General features: G+C 44.3%; 1 protein-coding gene across 2 annotated transcripts in view; it reads left to right on the plus strand.

Moving 5' to 3' along the window:
• EXOC6B (exocyst complex component 6B) overlaps nucleotides 1-20,208 on the plus strand; it is a 447,723-nt gene that overhangs the window by 228,517 nt on the left and 198,998 nt on the right. For both annotated transcript variants that reach the window (XM_045018685.1, XM_045018686.1), the window contains exons 9-10: nucleotides 18,482-18,565; nucleotides 18,726-18,772. In XM_045018685.1, the coding sequence (XP_044874620.1) occupies nucleotides 18,482-18,565; nucleotides 18,726-18,772 (131 nt within the window). The remainder of the gene's footprint in view (nucleotides 1-18,481; nucleotides 18,566-18,725; nucleotides 18,773-20,208) is intronic.

Here is a 20,208-nt window from a genome sequence, read left to right on the forward strand (position 1 = left end):
CGCCGGGAATGCCGAACCGTGGCCACTGGGAGCTGCGGGGGCTGTGCCTGCAGATGGTTAATGTAAACAAAATGTCTTGCAACCTGCCAGCAGATTACCCTGATGGGCTGCATGCCGAAGGTTGCCGACCCCTGTCCTAGGAAACTATACCTTTTTATTATTTTCAAAATCCAGTAACTATTCAAGGTAAAGAATTTAGAGATGAGGCTGCTGTTTTATAAATTCTGAAAATTGCTGGTTATAATAATTGCCAACCCAAACCAGAAATCACAAGTAAGGCCTGAAGAATCCCTGCAAAGCCGTGGATATCTGCTTTATATCCACGGCCGGTTTTTGCAGATTGTGGATTGGATGCAGATACAAATTTTGTATCTAAAACCCTGCAAATCTGCGGATATCTGCTTTCTATCTGCGCATATCTGTATCCACATCCACGAACCGTTTCTGCGGATTGAGGATCTGATGCTGATAAAAAATTTTGTATCCGTGCAGGGCTCTAATCATGAGACTTAAAAAAGAATAAATGTTGAGTTTTTATTTATTTCCTGGTTTCTGAGCCATGAAAGTACACTCTACATTTTAAAAGTTTTTCTTTGCAACTGAGCGGGCTTTTTAAAAATAAACGAAATCTTAGATTCTCATGCAGTCTCTTGATTCCAAAGGCTGGGACTTTAAGAACAAGACCCATGATCAAATGGCGAGAGTTGGCAAGACTGTATGATCATTCTCATCTGTTGATTCATATTTGAGGTAGTGTAGGAAAAAATTGAGAATTAAAATATGAGCCCTTTGCTATATTCAGCTTGACTTCTCCAGACAGGAAAATAAATATGCTAGCATATTTCTAAGGTTGGATCGAAGATCTGATGGCCCTTGACAGGTAGAGATGTTATTGCAAGCTGTGATACAACTGTTGTGTTGGATGTATCTTCAGAATAACTTCTTAAAGTTGTGTAACGGCTATTGGAAAGGCATGAACCCAAAACTGTTTATCCAAAGCAAGAAATATGATGATGAATGGATTTGGAAAACATACAAAGGACACTTTATGAGAGAATTATACACTCTGAGGGCTGGTCTACACTACCACAGTAAATCGATCTAACTTACGCAACTTCAGTTATGTGAATAACGTAACTGAAGTTGATGTAGTTAGATCCACTTACCGTGGTGGCTACACTGCACTGTGTCAATGGGAGGACATCTCCCGTCGACTTCCCTTACGCTTCTCGGGCAGGTGGAGTACCCAAATTGATGGGAGAGTGCTCTCCCATTGATTTAGCATGTCTTCACCAGATACGTTAACTGACACTTGCTGCATCGATTGCAGCAGTGCCGATCTACTGGTAAGTGTAGACATGCCCAGAGTATGTTTGAGTAAATACCCCTGTGAGGGATTATAGCAATGGAGCAGCTCAGCATAACCTGAAAGGTGTAAATGGGGAATTTTAGATTGACTGAGAATATAGAACAGTGACATTGAAACACCTGATACATGGCCTGACCACAGCTTCATAGAGAAAATTGCCAAGTGAACAGTGGATGTACTTTCCAGAAATGCAGGATTTGCCTCTTGTACTTTAACTGTCCCAAATGGGGCTCATATAGATTAGTTTTTGCAGAATTTAAGACAAAATTAAGCATGCAGATTTCCTAAAAATCTGATTCTTGCTAGATTCTGAGTGCAGCTGGTTTTTTGACAATTGCTGTGGTTTTAGATGGTGTGGGGATTTCACACGGAACCTCTCAGACCTTGACTACTAAAGGTATGTCCTTACTGATTGCAGCTTGGGTAGGCACAGCAGCACTAGCTTTAATCTAGCTAGCGTGGCTAAGAATAGCTGTGAAGCAGCAGCGGCTAGCTAGGCACCCACGGTGCTGAACAGGCTTGTACCGCCTGTGCTGCTGCATCTTCAGTGCAATTTTTAGCTGTGCTAGCTAGACTAAACCGAGTGTGAGCATGCCTGTCCAAGCTGCAGTCACACTGATTGCCGTGTAGGCATTGCTTAAGAGCAGTTGGGCAAAACGTTTGGAATTTACCCCATTCAGACATCTCTATACAAAACATAGTGGCTTAAGGAGTCTGTCATCAGGGCCGGCTCCAGGGTTTTTGCCGCCCCAAGCAGCAAAAAAAAGGGGAGGGAGGGGGGAAAAAACGGGATCACGATCTGCAGCTCTACTGCCGCCGCCTCAGTCTTTGGCGGCAATTCGGCAGCTGGTCCTTCGCTCCGAGAGGGAGTGAGGGACCCGCCACCAAATTGCTGCCGAAGACCTGGACGTCCCACCCCTCACCGTTGGCTGCCCCAAGAAGCTGCTTGCTGGGCTGGTGCCTGGAGCTGGCCCTATCTGTCATGGCAATAAACAAAGGTGTTAGATTGGCACAGTATTCCTCATGAGTCTTGCAGCGTTCTGTGCTTTACTTAAAGCCCCAGCTCCCACAGAAACGATTTATATGAGTATCTCAGCCTTTTTTTAAAGAGAGCATTTCTAGCCCTCATGTTGGTGGAGAAAAGCTTAAAAACATGACCTCAGTGCACTCTAAAGACTCAGAAAACAGAAGGCAGATAAACAGACCCCCAAATGTGTGTGGTTTTCCCCCCAATCTCATAATTTTTGTGCTTGACTCCTGGGAAAATCCTGGAGGTATAGCCTGTGGTGGACTGGATGCTTTTATCAAGATGAAATATTGCATGCTGGGATTTCTAGCTGCACATGCATTGTCAGTGTGGTGGTGATTTGCCCAGTTTTAAACAAATTAGTGCAGATCCTGGACATCCAGCAGTTTGTGAATGGTGGCACCTTGCCCCAGCTCCAGAGAATTTGGTCCCCCTTGGGCTGTGTGTTTAATATTTGCAGAAGATGAGCTCCTGTGATAATCCTGGAGGAAGAGTTGTTGGATTGGAACCCAGTCTTTCTGCCTATTGTAACTCGCTGCTTTCCTTCATCTTCCAGGCTAGTGCCTGTAAAAAGAATAAAGTGGCAAGTTTTTTACTGAAACAACTAATTTTAATTAAGAATGAATGGTCTGCGCACAGGATGGGGAGCCAGTAACTTCTGGATTTTAATACTAGCTTTGATACAGACTTTCTACGTGGGCTTGGACAAGTCATTGAAACCTCAGCTCATAGATTCATAGATTTTTTTTTTTTAAGGCAGAAAAAGCCTGGTGATCTAATCTGACCTCAATCCTTGAGAGGGCCACTTAGGGATCTGGGGCAAAAATTGGTCCTGCTAGTGAAGGCAGGGGGCTGGACTCAATAACCTTTCAAGGTCCCTTCCAGTTCTAGGAAATTGGTATATCTCCAATTATTATTATTATTATTATACAGACCACAGAATTTCGCCCAGTGATTCCTGCATCAAGCCCATGATCTTGGATTGAGCTACAGCAAGTCTCTTGCCAAGACATTCAGTCTTGTTTACCTCTTTGTAAAATGGGAACATGTATCTACTAAAAAGGATGTTGTGAGGATAAATTAGTTAATCTTTAGGAATAGCATTGCAGATGAAAAGTGCTTTTCAAGAGTTAAATATCAGTGCAAGTGACGCACAGATTTTTGTTCTGTTCAAGCAAATCCATTTTATCCTGGGGGGTTGCTAAGCGTGAGCAGGATGCAAACTCCTTTGGGGTTTACCCTTTTGCTACCTGGCCCAACTGTTTATCATCCTAGGTCAGAGGTTATGAAAAGCAGTAGTCAATTAAAGCTTTATTAGATGTAGGTGGTAATGCTATGAAAGGAGCCAGCCACGCTGAGGCCAATAATAAAGGCCCTTTGTTAAAATATTTAATAAATTAACACTCTGATGTGGAGGGGAAGGGTGGAAGCCAATTACAAAGGCCAGGCTTGTTAATCATAATGTTTACTCTCTTCAAAAGTCCAGGCCCCATGGCTCCATAATCTTTAGTGATCAGATTTTTTTTTTCTAGTACTGCAGACTGCATCTGGCCCCTGCAGGGGAAGTTCTTCATTGGGTCAGGCCTGGGACACGGCAAGGAGGAAGTGCCAAGACAAACATAGGTTACAAGGGCCATCACGCTAATAAACAGAGCACTCGTTAGTCAGAAGGTCAGGCAGCTAGTCAACGGCTTGGAACAGTGACAGCAGTTAGCACAGGTTCATATTGCAAGCAAATGGAGTGAAAGCTCGTTTTGAGTAGTCTGTGGAGTTTGGCAAGTGTTTCTGTGTGGGGATATTAAAATATTGATACAACTGGGATTCCCTAAAGCAGCTTTCCTTTTCTGCCTGCTGCCTTGTTTGCTGGAGCTCTGTACTAACGCATCTTCCGCACTACGACTTTTTTGCTCTGTTAAAAAGGTAAAGATGTGCTGAAGTAGCACTCGTCTGTGTGACTGGAATGCCATGCAGTGGCCTTTTTGTCTGCTGCCTGGCAATTTCCAGACTTGAACAGTAGGGGGCATCTTTTACTCATGCTTTTTTTGTTTTGTTTTAGTGCCACTTGATCTATAGGGCCGTCTTTAAAAAGCAAATAGAGCATTTGACCTGCTGTGCAAATTAGCCATATGGTGAAGTGTAATATCCCGCTGACCCTCATTACAGAGCACTATGAAAAGCGCTCCCCTTTTCACATGCAAGAATATTAAAGTGGCCTTTTCAGCATTTTCCTCCATATAAAACTGTCTTCACTCCCATGGCCAGGCAGTTAAAAGGGAACTCCAGCTGCAGCCAGGATGGTGAAATTAAAGGCTTTACCCCGTCTAAATGGAAAATAGATATTCCTTCCTATAGACTGAACTGAGAGAACAATGCTCCACTGCCATCCCAATCAATAAGAAGGGATAATGCCCCTATTTTCTGAGAGGAGGGAACACAGGTCCCTTTTAGAGAGTGGCTGCTGTGAAACCATCCCAAAGGGGGAATTTTTATTTATTTATTTGTAAGAAACCATCCTGTATAGTTAACCTGTTCTTGGCTGTATCCTCAGAGTGGTTGGAAGCAAATCAGCAGATGAGGTGAGAAAACTGGTGAGTCATACACTAGTTATGAGAGAGACCACCATCGAGTCCAAGGAGATCCACTTTCCTACTGTGAATAGTTGCTGTTAGGCTGACCTCCTTCAAGACAAGAGAAACTTCTTGTGCATCTTCATCTCTTTGTAGAAAAGGCGCTGTAAATTCAGTCTAACACATGCACCCCACCCCAACATGCACAAGCGTATGCTTGAAACCAGAGGTCAATTAAAGCTTTTCCGGGTCTACCAGAGCTTTGCAGCCCCATCTGGAGAGGGATGGGAAGAAGCTTCTCTTCAAAGTACTGGATCTTCCTTCCAGGAGAGGAAGGCCAATCAACTCAGACCACCTCCAGCTGACTGGCAGCAACAAGCTGTGTGTTTAACTGCTACCTGCTGCTCTCCTGATTAGCACTGTCATGTGTTGCCTTTGACCATAGAGGCCAGATTCCAGGGGACGTACTTCAATCTGTACCTTCCTTAAAACTAGTTAAAAAAAACAAAATAAAGTCAAGGAGTTGAAATGGGTGGGAAGTGACTGGTACAGGGGACTGGAAATGGGATACAGCATTCTTCCCCACTAGGTCATCTGTTTAAATCTGGCCTGGGTTGTTAGGATCTGACAGTGGATACTATCTAGTCTGGCTTGTGCGACATTGAGTTGGTGAGGGACAAGAGGAAATAATTGAACAAGTATTGAGTATATATAGAAAGAGCTACAAGCAGGAGGAGATGTTTACCTAGGCAGTGTCCAGTGCACAATATGGACAGGGGCGGCTCTAGACATTTCGCCGCCCCAAGCAGGGCGGCATGCTGTGGGGGGCGCTCTGCCGGTCGCTGGGAGGGCGGCAGGCGCATAGGTGGCAAGTTATATGGGCCCATGGTGCCCATGCTCCACCAATATTCAGGAAGGTGGGACCGGCTCCACCAATGTTTGGGCTTATATTTTCAGAGCCGTGCCATCCATAGGATGGACCGGGGCAACCATCCTGGGCCACGCACTTTGGGGGGCTCCGTGCTTCAGGGGGATGCAGGGTTCAAGGCAGCCTGGGGCGATAACAGGGAGCCTGGCACCAGGAGCAGCGAGCATCCCGGCCCCAGCCCGCCTTATTCCGCCTCCTCCCTCCCCTGCTATGCCCTCACTCCACCCCTTCTGTCAAGCTTCCAACCCGCATCTTCCCGCCCCTGCTAGGCCCCCACCCTGCCCCTTCCCGCCACCTTCCACCCCTCCCCCAAGCCCTCACCCTGCCTCTTTCCAGCTTCCGCCCCCTCCCCCGAGTGATGCTACGAGCTAGCAGGGCGGAGTGGGGCCGGCTGGGGCTGGGTTGCTTACTGCTGCCGGCCCCAAGCCGCCCCGCTAGCCCCGCAGGCTGCCCTGAATCTTGCGTCCCCCTGAAGCGCGGGGCCCCCAGAGTGCGGGGTCCTGGCCGGTTGCCCCGGTCCATCCTATGGATGGGGCGGTTCTGCTTAGTCCCGTTCTGGGCACCACCAAAAATTATACAAACTTGGCGCCCATGGGCAGGCAGCTCCGGTGGACCTCCCGCAGGCATGCCTGCGGAGGGTCTGCTGGTCCGGTGGCTTTGGTGGACCACCGGAGTCGCGGGACCAGCGGACCCTCTGCAGGCGTGCCTGCGGGAGGTCCTCCGGAGTCGCGGGACCAGCGGACCCTCCGGGAGGTCCACCGGAGGGCAACCGGCAGAGCGCCCCCCACGGCATGCCGCCCCAAGCACGCGCTTGGCGTGCTGGGGCCTGGAGCCGCCCCTGAATATGGACCTTCTGAAAGAAGAGAGGAATTAAATAAAACCTCAACAAACCAACTTGCACAAAACATTACAAGGCAGAGAGTCAGCTGTGTGACCAAGGAGACTGGCTCTCTTTAGACTGGAGGGCTTGGGACAAGAGTGTGATGGGAGAATGGAAATGTGACAATCCTCTGCTCTTGTCATCAGTACCTGGTTTTCAGTTGTGCCAGGCATGAAGAAATTAGTACACCCACTTGTGAGTGTATGTAGTTCTGTAAATGTCAAAGCGAATGGTTCACCTCAGAAACAATAGCCACTGTATTTTTCCCCCCCCTTTTTGCTTTATCTTTTGTTGTCACCATCAAAATGATGCTCGTTCTTTAATGTAAAGAAAAGAACCCATACTGTGCTGCTATCTGGCTGGGCAGAAGCCTTCTTTGGAGCTCCAGTCCAGCAAAGCACTTAATCATATGCTTAATTTTAAGCACACACATAATCCTATTGAATTAATTGGGAATATTTGTATTTAAGGTTAGGCAATGTGTGCTTAAATGCTCTGCTGGATTGGAGCCTTATTTCCTTGTGTTCCCCAGTCACTAATGATTTATTCCAGTCTTGAGGGGTCTCCAACCACCTTACCAACTTCTTTGCAATTTATTTCATGGTTCCCCTTATGCTTCTAGCAGTTTTCCTCTTCTTATGTGCCAAATGACCATCACTTCTTTCAAACCTTTCCTTAAAACACACCACGCTCAACAAAGTCTTTTGGGGTTGGTGTTTGCAAGATTCTGGTGTTTCTCCAACCTGCTCTTAAAAATCTCTAATGATGTAGATTCCACAAGCTCCCTGGGCAATTTATTCTAGTGCTTAAGCACCCTGACAGGAAGTTTTTCCTAATGTCCAACCTAAACCACCCTTGCTGCAATTTAAGCCCATTGCTTCTTCTCCTGTCCTCAGAGGTTAGGGAGAATAATTTTTCTCTCTCCTCCTTGTAACCACCTTTTATGTACTTGAAAACTGTTATCATGTTCCCTCTTAGTCTTCTCTTTTCCAGACTAAACAAACCCAATTTTTTCAGTCTTCCCTCATAGGTCGTGTTTTCTAGACCTTTAACCATTTTTGCAAAAAGAACAGGAGTACTTGTTGCACCTTAGAGACTAACAAATTTATTTCAGCATGAGCTTTCGTGACCTACAGCTCACTTCTTCGGATGCATAGAATGGAACACACAGACCATTTTTGTTGCTCTTCTCTGGACTTTCTCCAGTTTGTCCACATCTTTCCCAAAGTGTGGCACCCAGATCTGGACATAATACTCCAGTTGAGATCTAATCAGCGTGGAGTAGAACGGAAGAATTACTTCTCGTGTCTTGCTTACAACACTCCTGCTAATACATCCCAGAATGATGTTTGCTTTTTTTGCAACAGCGTTACACTGTTGACTCATATTTAGCTTGTGATCCACTATGATCCCCAGATCCCTTTCTGCAGTACTCCTTCCTAGGCAGTCATTTCCCATTTGGTATGTGTGCTACAGATTGTTGCTTCCTAAGTGGAGTACTGTGCATTTGTCCTTATTGAATTGCAACCTGTTTTCTTCAGACCATTTCTCCACTTTTTTCACATCATTTTGAATTGAATTTTAATCCTATCCTCCAAAGTATTTGCAACCCAGCCCAGATTGGTATTGTCTGCAAATTTGATAAGTGTACTTTCTATGCCATTATCTAAATCATTGATGAAGATATTGAACAGAACCAGAACCAGAACTGGTCCCTGCAGGACCTCACTTGATATGCCCTTCCAGCTTGACTGTGAACTACTGATAACTGCTCTCTGGGAATGGTTTTCCAACCAGTTATACACCCACCTTATAGTACCTCCATCTAGGTTGTGTTTCCCTATTTTGTTTATGAGACAGTCTTGTGAGGCAGTATCCAAAGCCTTCCTACATCTACCACTCCCCCTTCCCCCGCATTCACAAGGTTTGTTGTCCTGTCAAAGAAAGTTAATAGGTTGGTTTGACATGATTTGTTCTTGCAAAATCCATGCTCACTGTTACTTATCACATTATTTGCTAGGTAATGGGGGGAAGGATAGCTCAGTGGTTTGAGCATTGGCCTGCTAAACCCAGGGTTGTGAGTTCAATCCTTGAGGGGGCCACTTAGGGATCTGGGGCAAAAATTGGTCCTGCTAGTGAAGGCAGGGGGCTGGGCTTAATGACCTTTCAAGGTCCCTTCCAGTTCTAGGAGATTGGTATATCTCCAATTATTACCTTTACCTTTTAGGTGTTTGCTAATTGATATGCACTGTTACTTGCTCCATTATCTTTCCGGGTGCTGAAGTTAAGCAGACTGGTCTGCAATTTCCCGGATTTAACATTTATATGGTGCCAAATGCACCACTGGTTCTCAAACACATGAATTAAAATAAGATACAAACTACAGTATTTTCAGCCAGGCGAAGGTGATAGATAATAATGCACAGCAGCACTATTCAATGGGGTAGCGAAGGAAGTGTATACTGTATCTAGTTAAAACTGGTGGAGTTTAGGTTGGCCGAATATAATCTCCAGCACTGGAGTTTGGCCAAGGACCTGGCATCACCAACTCACAAAGAGTGCTCTGGGATCATAAATGACTAAAAATGATCAGAGCATTTGATCCCAGTCCTGCAAGTTTGTTGTTCGTGGAATTGCTATGGTCTTTGGTATTAGCCTTGTGCACAGAGAGTTTGCAAGAATGTTCCTCAACTTCAGATCACCCAGTTAATTTCTACCTGTGACTTTAGGCAATTTGAAGGCAGGTCTCCATAGGTACAAAAATCCCCTTATTTACTTACTTTGTTAACAGTTTTTGTAAAGCCCAGAGTGGGTTTTGTAACGATGGAGCTGATCTCACTTCTGTTTTTGTTGAGATGCTGTGTAAGTCTCTCAGAGAAAATGAAGGAGGGGGAAAGTCTGTGTAACTGAAAATCACCATGGAACTAAGTCTAACAAGGATTAAAAAGCCAATGAATGCCAAAAGTAAATTTAAGAAAAGGCTGGGTCAAACGGTAGCAAATACTAATACACCCATAAATCCAGATGGGAGCATGCTTTAACTCAGGATTATCACTGATGAGTGGAAGATCAAGTTGATTGTTAACCTGTTTACTTTAAACCAAAGCTGCAGTATTTAGAATGAGATGACCTGTGGAAGGAGGATTCCCAGTGCTATAAATTAACGGTGCTCCTTTGGATTGGAAACCTAGGTTATTCCAAATGACTAGAGGGCTAATTCTGTAGCCACTCCATAGATACAATTCTTATTGATGTTTATAGCAGTTATGCTTGGGGAGCAACTACAGAATCAAGCACTAATTGACTATAGTAGGTAGGAAGTCTGTGCTAAATCTTTTAGTTTGAAATACCTGGATTCCTCGTAACTCTGGGTTCAAATCCCAGTATGACTAACCCAGCCCTCCCACTTTCTGAGGTGGATAAATGGCAAACCCTGCCGTTTACTTTGCCTCTTTTGCGTGAGATCTTACAGAAGTCCTACCTGGTCTCTGCAGACATTAAAGGTGATATGAGGATTAAAAAAATACTTGTAAAATGCTTGGAGTGTCTCAGCTGACAATCACTGCATCCATGCAAAGTGTTATCACTACCATGTTTTACACAGCTCTTAAATGATTAGTACATTCTGTACATTGGACGGTTTTCTGTTTCGGGGTTAACACCACTTAAACCTCTTGGTTATCCTAGTGAGACATGACATGTTCAGCATGTTTTGGATCCACAATACGCTTTGCTAGGCATGTAGTTGTGAACCTTCTTAGAAATTAGAGCAGTGCATTAATTATTTGAAATGGCAGGAAAAATAAATTAGATGCAAATATATATTAAAGTAAAAACAGGAAACTTACTGTAACTATCCTCATGTAATTCATAACTGGATGCACTTTCACCTCTGCTACCCCTTAGCTATAGCTTTTTTTGGTTCCTTAAATCTTGCATCTGCCTTTGTGTGATTATATTTCATTTTCCCTTATGGCAGCCGATGTGGTGATCATCAACAAGTTTAATTATCTGGCGCTCATTGCCAAGTTTGTGAACTGGATGCTCCAAAGCTAATTTGAAAAATAAAGTTCTGCCCAGTAATTTTATAAAACATATGGTGTTATTGATGGCTTTTCCTGGACCGGTGATTAGAATAAATGTGCAGTTTGTGACTGTAATTTTGAATCTTTGGCTGCCTGCTTGAATGGTGGGGGGCAGAGAGGGAGAGAAATCTGTTCCAATCAAATAAATCTAAATAAATGAGCAAGCACGTGTGGTTTTTTCCCTTTTCTGGGGACTGTCTACCCCAGAGACAGGCACTGAGATATAAAAAACCATTTGCACAGACAATAGTCTGCTTTGGAGGAAAGTTTTCATAGTGAGTTGCAGATCCTCTGAAACATACCTTGGAAACCTCACTCTCTCTCTGTCCAGTTGTAGCTGCTAGTTGATTCAAGATGTTTCGGGTGTGAAGATAATATTTTCAATGTGACTTCTGTTTTGTTAGGCCACTAATATTTGTCTTTTTCTATTTTTAAAAAAAGAGATGAATAGATTTTACAGATATGCCTAATGTACTAGTTATTGAGTACTGAATTTATGCAGAGTGAAACAGCTGCTTTTAGAAACATTTGCAGGCAGGGTAAGCAATGAAGAAGACAGGTCACTGATACAGAGCAATCTGAATTGCTTGGTAAGCTGGGCACAAGCAGTGTGCGTTTTAATATAGCTAAATGTAAATGTATATATCTAGGAACAAAGAATGTGGATCATACTTACAGGATGGGGGATTCTGTCCTGGGAAACTAACTCTGGCAAAGATTTGGGGGCCGTAGTGGATAATCAGCTGAACATGAGCTCCCAGTGCATCGCTGTGGCTGAAAGGGCTACTGCGATCCCAGGATGCACAAATGGGGTAATCTCAAGCAGGAGTAGAGAGGTTATTTTACCTCTGTATTTGGCATTGGTGTGACCACTGCTGAAATACTATGTCCCGTTATGATGCCCACAATTCAGAAGGGATGTTGATAAATTGGAGAGGGTTCAGAGAAGAGCCATGAGAATGATTAAAGGATTAGAAACAAGCCTTACAATGATCACCTCAAGAAACTCAATCGAAGAGAATATTCACTTCTGCTCACCTTATTACCAGAACGATTCTGATGTATTAGAGCAGAGGTGGCCAACCGGTGGCTCTGGAGCCACATGTGAATCTTCAGAAGTTAATATGCGGCTCCTTGTATAGGCACCGACTCCAGGGCTGGAGCTACAGGTGTCAACTTTCCAATGTGCCGGGGGGTGCTCATTGTTCAAGCCTGGCTCTGCCACAGGCCCTGCCCCTACTCCGCCCCCTCCCCGAGCCTGCCGTGCCCTCGCTCCTCCCTTCCCCCCAGAGCCTCCTGCATGCCATGAAACAGCTGATCAGGAGGTGTGGGGAGAGAGGGGGAGGCGCTAATTGGCAGGGCTGCCGTTGGGCAGGAGGCACGGGGGCGGGGAGGTTGATGGGGGGCTGCTGACGTATTACTGTGGCTCTTTGGCAGTGTACATTGGTAAATTCTGGCTCCTTCCCCAGCTCAGGTTGGCCACCTCTCTAATAGAGGAAGTTCACAGAAGAGAAAGAAATACAACTTTTGGAGGGCTGACTAGACTGAGGATAGATCGAGAGTGAAAATAAGTATAGTTTAGCAAAGCAACAACCCAGGAAAAACACACTTCCTAATATTTGGGGAGTGCAGAACGAAAAAAGGAATGAGAAACTGTTTAGGGATGTACAGGGGGAATATTATTAACAGGATGGGATGAATTTAAGAAAGGGGAAAAATGTTGGTGGAATCATAGAAGATTAGGGTTGGAAAAGACTTCAGGTCATCTAGTCCAACCCCCTTCTCAAAGCAGGACCAACTCCAACTAAATCATCCCAGCCAGGGCTTTGTCAAGCCGACTTAAAAAAGATTCCACCACCTCCCTAGGGAACCCATTCCAGTGCTTCACCACCCTCCTAGTGAAATAATTTTTCCTAATATCCAACCTAGACCTCCTCCACTGCAACTTGAGACCATTGCTCTTTATTCTGTCATCTGCCACCACTGAGAACAGCCGAGCTCCATCCTCTTTGGAACCCTCCTTCAGGTAGTTGAAGGCTGCTATCAAATCCCCCCCCTCTCTTCTGCAGACTAAATAAGCCCAGTTCCCTCAGCCTCTCCTCGTAAATCATGTGCCCCAGCCCCCTAATCATTTTTGTTGCCCTCCGCTGGACTCTCTCCAATTTGTCCACATCCCTTCTGTAGTGGGGGGCCCAAAACTAGACGCAGTACTCCAGATGTGGCCTCACCAGTGCTGAATAGAGGGGAATAATCACTTCCCTCGATCTGCTGGCAACGCTCTTACTAATGCAGCCCAATATGCCATTAGCCTTCTTGGCAACAAGGGCACACTGCTGACTCATATCAGGAATATCAGGAAAGACTTCCTGAGAGAGCTGGGTTTATGCTTTGGAATAATCTCTTAGTTCACATTACTTGGGGCATTTAAAAATAGACTGGATGAGGTTCTGTAGGGAACAATTTGGCATTGACTGTGAGATCAGTGGGATGAACCAGCATGTCTTGTCTGTCTCTGATCTCTAGGATCTCTGTTCAAATTTAATGTCTTCCAAATACGTTGTTTTCCCCCCTCCAGCCCTTTCAAATCTAGGACTCAAGCCATTTGATAGATTGAAACATGGAGGCATTTGCTTTCTGAAGTATCCTAAGTATAGAAGTTTGCGGGAGATAAAGATGGAGAGGCTAGTTTATGATATAGTCCCAAGTCTCAATACTCAGTTTTAAAGTCAAGGAATAACACTTCTACACATAGTCTCTCTGGAGTGATTTCCAAAGGAAAGTGTTTGTCAGTCTTACGCTCTGCTTACTTTAGAAAGAAAGGGAGGGAACATTGTAAAGCTGCCTCAAATATTTAATTTTCAACAAACAGCTCTTCCCTCCCCCCCTTATTTTATTTTATAAAATAATTGCTGATGGGCAGAAGATTTATGAAAGACAAATAGAAAACATTTAAAAAAAACCAAAGCTGGTAATTTAGCTTTCAAACAGTGGGTTGGAGAAAGTCAGATGCTTGGTTACACTGGTGGCTTTTGAGTGCGGCAGGCTTTCCTTAGTGCTCTCCTGCAGTGAGGTTCAACACCAAAGGCACCTTCTGTGCAAAGCCCCTTTGCCTAGGTAGCATGTTCAAAGGGTAATGCCCCAAGGTGCATTACATGCCCTAGAGCACACACAATGAGAGTGCCACCTTGTAGGTGACTGTGGTGAATGTAGGTGACTTGAGCAAAAAGGGGCATGGGATGCCAGGAAGATGGAAGACGCGCACTTGAACAGGTGGCTTGGGGAATGGTAGGAGAGGATAAGGACAATATCTGGGACTCTTCCTCATCTTTTCCCTTGGAATGTATGGAAAAGGAGAGTTCTTAGCTATGCATCTTGAGGGATGAGTAAAAGTGTGCCTTATTTTAACTGAATGGTTGGGGGCTATTCCTAGCAGAAACTTCATCGTGGAGTAAGTTCTTCTTTTAGTTACTCATTAAAACGTTTGACCAGTTTCAAATTGCTGTTGTGCTTCTAGTGACTTGCATTTGAAGACTCCAGTAAGCCCTGGAGGTCACCTCAAAATCTCACCTACATTGTTTGGTGAGATGGCAACCTCTGTGTACAGGAAATAATTGGAAATTAACCACCAATTGACTCTCAAAAGATTCTGTATAAAGCTATCGCAGTGGCTGGTTTCAGTGACTGAAGGAATCCCGTGTGCTCCCTTCCGCATTGAAGATTGCACCTAGCCTCATCTGTTTGCACTTCCCAGAGGGTGCTGTACACTGCTGGAACTCACCCAGTCAGTTGAGGTTGCTTTTCTAAACATTTTTTTCTGGGAAGGAAAAACTAGAATTTAGTGTGAGCTTGCTCTGTGAATTCAGTGTTAACAGGAGACTGCTCCATATTAGTCTGAGTGGTTTTAATCAAGAATCTGAATGATGCTCTCAGAGGTGAGTTTTGGTAGGTTCACCCTTGGAGGTAGTCAGTAGAGAGACAGACTTTCTCTTGCCAACAACTTGTTTTGGTTGTTTGTGGAAAAGTTCCTGACTAACCATTTAGCAAGATAGACAATTACCTTACTGAAGGGGGCCTTCATCTTGCAGTGGTCTGAGGGTGATTGATGCGGTCGTGTAGCTGAGTCTGTACCACCCATTGTGCCAATTCTGGGCCTTCTGTTAAAAGAACTGAGCCTGGCAAGGCCCATATATGGGGCAGAGATGTAAAATGGCATTGACTGTGATACAAGACAACTGTTGAGAGGTTAGCAAAGGAAACTTAAAATGAGCTGGAATAAATTTTGTTCTAATGAACATTGTAATCTGAGGATCATGATTCTGCATTTCTGACCTAAGGAATGTATAAGAATAAAAGTGAAGGGACTAGAATGTGTCATGGAAATGGAATGGGATACAGAGCCTTTAACCACTACTCTTGTCCATAAGTTCAAATCCAGACCAGGTTGGTAATGACAGCTTTTTTTTTAAATTTAAGTTTGGCCAATTGGAATGAATTATTATTGGAATGAATAAATTTAAGTTTGGCCAGTTGGGTTGGTCATTTCAAGGCAGTTCCTAGTCGTCAAAATACTCATCATATAAGCCACTGCTACATCAGGTATTAATTTGCACCCATGTTGGCAGTGTCAGCAAAGTAGCCAAGGGATGAATGGGTTAGACAACGTCTAAGACACATTGGCAGCTGTGGTGTGGAGGAGCTCATGTTATTACTGATGGTGCTTTGCTTGTCATGTGGGTTAGTAGGGAGCATCAGTCTCAAGGATGAGTCCTGCACCTTTCAGCGGCCCTAAATTCAACAGAAAATTAAAGAAAAAAAAGAAGACAAGCACCATATTTGTGGGGAGCAGAGAGGAACCTAACTCTGGCCATAACGAAGGTACAGTTGAGAGGTTTGGTCTGGAAAAGTGCTTGAATAATAGCCATTGAATTGCTGCACGGCATAGGGGAAATGCAGAGATGTGTAGCAATTGTTTCAAAGATTCTTCATTTAGAATACCATAATTTGCACTTGTCAAGGGTCTCAAACTTTTTCACATCACAAACACCCCTTGCAAGGCAGTTAAACATTATTATGCCACTAATAGAGATTGTGGAAACCGAGACATAGAAAAGTGAAACGACATGCCTAAAGTGGCGGGGCAAATCAGCGGCGGAGCTGGGACAAGAATCTTGGTCTCAATACTATCATCTCAGTCACCAGGAGATCAGAGGAAGTGGGGAGCAACAATCACGTGACAAATATTGATGTATTTATTATGCAAGTCTGGGGGCTAAAAGGTCTGAAGATTTTTAGCGCTGTAGGTTGGGGCACCATTTGCAGTTCCTAAAAGGAGGCTAGTAATATGAAATCCCCAGATGGTGCCTTTCAAAAGGAAAATTCCATTGTAAAAAAGTTGCTCAATTTTACACCGAGTTTTGGAGTTTTCCTGCCTTAGTTTCTTTCCGCTTGCGAATATGAAGCTGGTGTTTCTAACACTGATGACATAACAAGCAGGAATCGTCAAACTGTGAGTCTGCCTGCAGAGAAATGGCTTTGATCCTCACAGAGGAGCTAGGCTGAGGTGGAAGGGGCGCTCTGAGACCTGATGTTGCAGGAAGGAGCTGGGTGTTAAGGGTGTCTTTCTAAAAGTTCAACCAGAAGCTGTAAACTTGATGCAGGCAGAAGCCACTTGGTTAAATTCTCTGGCCTGTATTATGCAAAAGGTCAGACACTAGATGATGATGATGGCCCCCTCTGGCCTCAAAATCTGTGAATCCCTGACTTGCAATCCTGTTATCCCACACCAGCTGATACGATGAAAGGACAGCATGAGGGGTCAGATGGCAGTAATGTCAGAAGAGAGATAGGGAGGAACGTGGGGAAAGGCTATTCCTAAACAGCTTCTGGCTCCTAATGCTTCTTTTTAAAATGTCAAACTTGCTGTTGACTTAAAACCAATTTTATCCCTGGTACAAAGTGGAACAACTTGATTGACTTATGGGGATTTGCCATAGCTTTAAGCCAGGTCTGAATTAGCTTATACCAAGTCTGAATTTGCCTTTTGACCTTCAGTAAGGACAAAGGCATTACATATGTTCTAACAAATAGAGAGCCAATGTTACAAACGTGAAAAACTGTGTTCCAAGATCTAGGTACACAGAGCACATGGGGGACTATATCTGGAGGGGCCACTCAATGAAATCAACGTGGATACATTTTACCTAAACAGCTGGAGCTCCATAATCTACATACAAAGGAGGGGAGTGTGTGTGACCGCACTGCTAGAAATATTAATGGCAGATATTTCCTGAGAACCTTTTAATAAAGGGGCTGTTAACTCAGCCTCTGTTTGTACAATAATATGGGGAGGAGGTTTATGTGTGGGAAGTATAGCAACAATTGTTGGGCTTTTTAATTAACTTTCTCCATTTAAACAAAAAAAAGATCCAAGTCTCTTGTTGTGCATGGAGCAGACTAAAAATATTTAGGAGTCGTTTTCATTTGTTTTGTGCAGCATCTAAAAAAATGTTTGGTCTTTAAAGTGCAAATAAAGACACTGTCCCTGCCTTAAAGATTTTATAATCAAATTTCGGATGTGAAACAGTAAGAGGGTGGAGTGGAGTGGAAAGGAGACAGGAGGGGAGAGTGGTAAGAGTAAGGTAGGAATGCTAAGGGATAAAGCAATAGGGTACCACCGTAGCCACATAACCTGGGCAGAATTTGGATGTCTTGATGCCCCAATAAGGTGGATTCTGAGAGTGCTCAGAAGTTTTTATTGTGCTGACTGGATTGCCAACTCCTGGATGTGGACAAGGTGCCCAAGATGAAGCAGTCACCAAATGATAAAAAATAGAAACGCCTTAAGTTCCCTAGTGAAGGGGAAACCACTCACCCTGAGTAGCATAACTGAGGGTAGCTTCCTTTGTGTTAGGTGGGAGAGGCCTGTGTTTATAGAACTGTAGGACCAGAGCTCTAGCCCTAGATTTATTTGTAGGTCTGGGTTTTACTGCGGGTGCTCAGATATAATGGTGGTGGGGGCCTTATAAGTGTCTAAAGGAATTTCTGTAACCTTTCCCCAGCATTGTTTGTTCCTTCTCACAAAATGTTTGCTTGTTCTCTCTTGAAATGGTTTCATTTTCCACCATGCCTAGGGTTTTTTTTAAGTGTAAAATCTGATAGAACTATTGTGGGGGAGGGATAGCTCAGTGGTTTTGGCCTGCTAAACCCCGGGTTGTGAGTTCAATCCTTGAGGGGGCCATTTAGGTAAAAATCTGGGGATTGGCCCTGCTTTGAGCAGGGGATTGGACTAGATACCTCCTGAGGTCCCTTCCAACCCTGAGATTCTGTGATTTGCACTGCAGTACAGTAAGTGTGCAGTGCATACAGAAATGCTGCACAGTAGTGTTGGAAGTCCATGTGTCTGTGAACATAGGATTCTTCAGAAATACTTGTGCCAAAATAGTTACCTATATAAATATCCAGGACAAACTGGTATTTGGATCAAGCTTTTTAAAGGAATGTTGACACTGAGGTCGGAAAAAATGGTGTAAATCAACTTTTAACATGTAAAAGCAGCAGTTTTACGTGGAGATGATTGGGGTTAACTCTAAGGCCAGGAACTTGACCTCATTTGATCTGTTTTTCAGGGTGCCAGAGAAACCTTTGAGAACTACTACAGGAAACAGAGAAGAAAACAGGCTAGACTGGTGCTTCAGCCCCCCTCAAATATGGTATGACTGTCTAATAGCTTTTGTGATCAAAGATGCTTTGCCTAATAAAGGAGCAGCACATTATCTCTGCACATATTGTTGCATGTGTGTGGTCTCTTATTTGTTTCCAATTTTACTGCCCTTCTTTGTTTTAAACTTTGCTCACTTTTCTTTGTTGCAGCACGAAACTTTAGACGGCTACAGGAAGTATTTTAATCAAATTGTAGGGTAGGTATTCTTTTTATATACGCATTCTCGAAATATGTGTGCGCTGTGTTATTGAATGGCACACAAAAAAAAGGAAATGTTGATCTTTCTGACAATTCTTTTTAGGAGCCAAAACAGGAAAAGTGTGGTTTGTGCTTCCTAAGCATTTAAGAGGAGAGTCATATTTTACTGCACCCATAAACCTTGCTGTGTCACTAGTGCAGGCATTCTAAAGACTGAACAGTTATTGTGCACTGCTTGCAAATTTCGCAAGCAGTGAGTTCAAGAGAGTAAACATGTTTTGTGCACTGTGTATGTCAACTTGCTGCTATAATGAGATGAATAGGCCAATTCTGATTGAATTATGCAGATGTTGTAATCCTCTTGATTATAGTTCTTTGATATCCCACTCCGTGCCTCGCTCAGGAAAGGATGATTGTTGGTGTGATCATTCAGCCTCTATTCCTGTGGCTTAAAAAACGAGTTTGTTACTACTACAAACTACAGTCTAGTAATAGTCTTCCAAAAAATGGCCCGAATTTGAGTGAAGAGAAGATAAGGCTGCTGCCCCTGAAAAGATGGAATATGCTGGAGAAATTTCATCAACCAAGGTTGCATGTAAATTGCAGCATGCATTTATATCCATCTGAGCGGCAGTCATTAGTAAAATGTACACTGATAGCATTCTGACACTGATTTCTAATAGAGTAACTCCTCACTTAAAGTCTTCCCCGTTAACATTGTTTCGTCGTTCCGTTGCTGTTGAATTAGGGAACATACTTGTTTAAAGTGCAATGCTCCCTTATAACGTTGTTTGGCAGCCGCCTGCTTTGTCCACTGCTTGCAGGAAGAGCAGCCCATTGCAGCTAGCTGTTTGGGGCTTGGAACCAGGGTGGACCAGCAGCCCCCCTATCAGCTCCCCGCTCCCCTAAGTTCCCTGTGCAGCAGCCGCCCACCAGGCTATCAATTGTCGGCAGTTCAGCTGTCCCTCCCCCCACTGCCATGTACTGCTCCTGCCCTCTGCCTTGGATCTGTTCCTGGGAGCCTCCTGCTTGCTGTGCAAGGGAGGGGGAAAGAGGGGGGCTAATTTCAAGGTATCCCCCTCCCCCCTACTCCTGCCCCCTGCTTACCCCTTCTCCATATAGAGCAGGGTGGGGACAGGATAGGGCTCAGGACCGAGAGAGCTTGCTGGCCGTAGCTGCTGTCTCAACTTCCTGATTTTTTTTAAAGCCCATGTACTTAGAGCGGGGTCAGCGTACTTAAAGGGGCAATGCGCATCTCTCTCTCTCTCTCACACACACACACAGAGTGTGTGTCTCTGTCTGCCATGCTGTCTCCCCAACCTCCATTTGTGCTGCCTCGTAGAGTGTGAGGCTGCATTAACAACGTGTTAACCCTTGAGGGCTCAGCCGAATGCTAGTTCATCATTTAGCAGTAAAGCATTCCCTGGGAAATAT

This window comes from Mauremys mutica, chromosome 5 (genome assembly GCF_020497125.1).
Source record: "Mauremys mutica isolate MM-2020 ecotype Southern chromosome 5, ASM2049712v1, whole genome shotgun sequence".
NCBI classification, from domain to species: Eukaryota; Metazoa; Chordata; order Testudines; family Geoemydidae; genus Mauremys; species Mauremys mutica.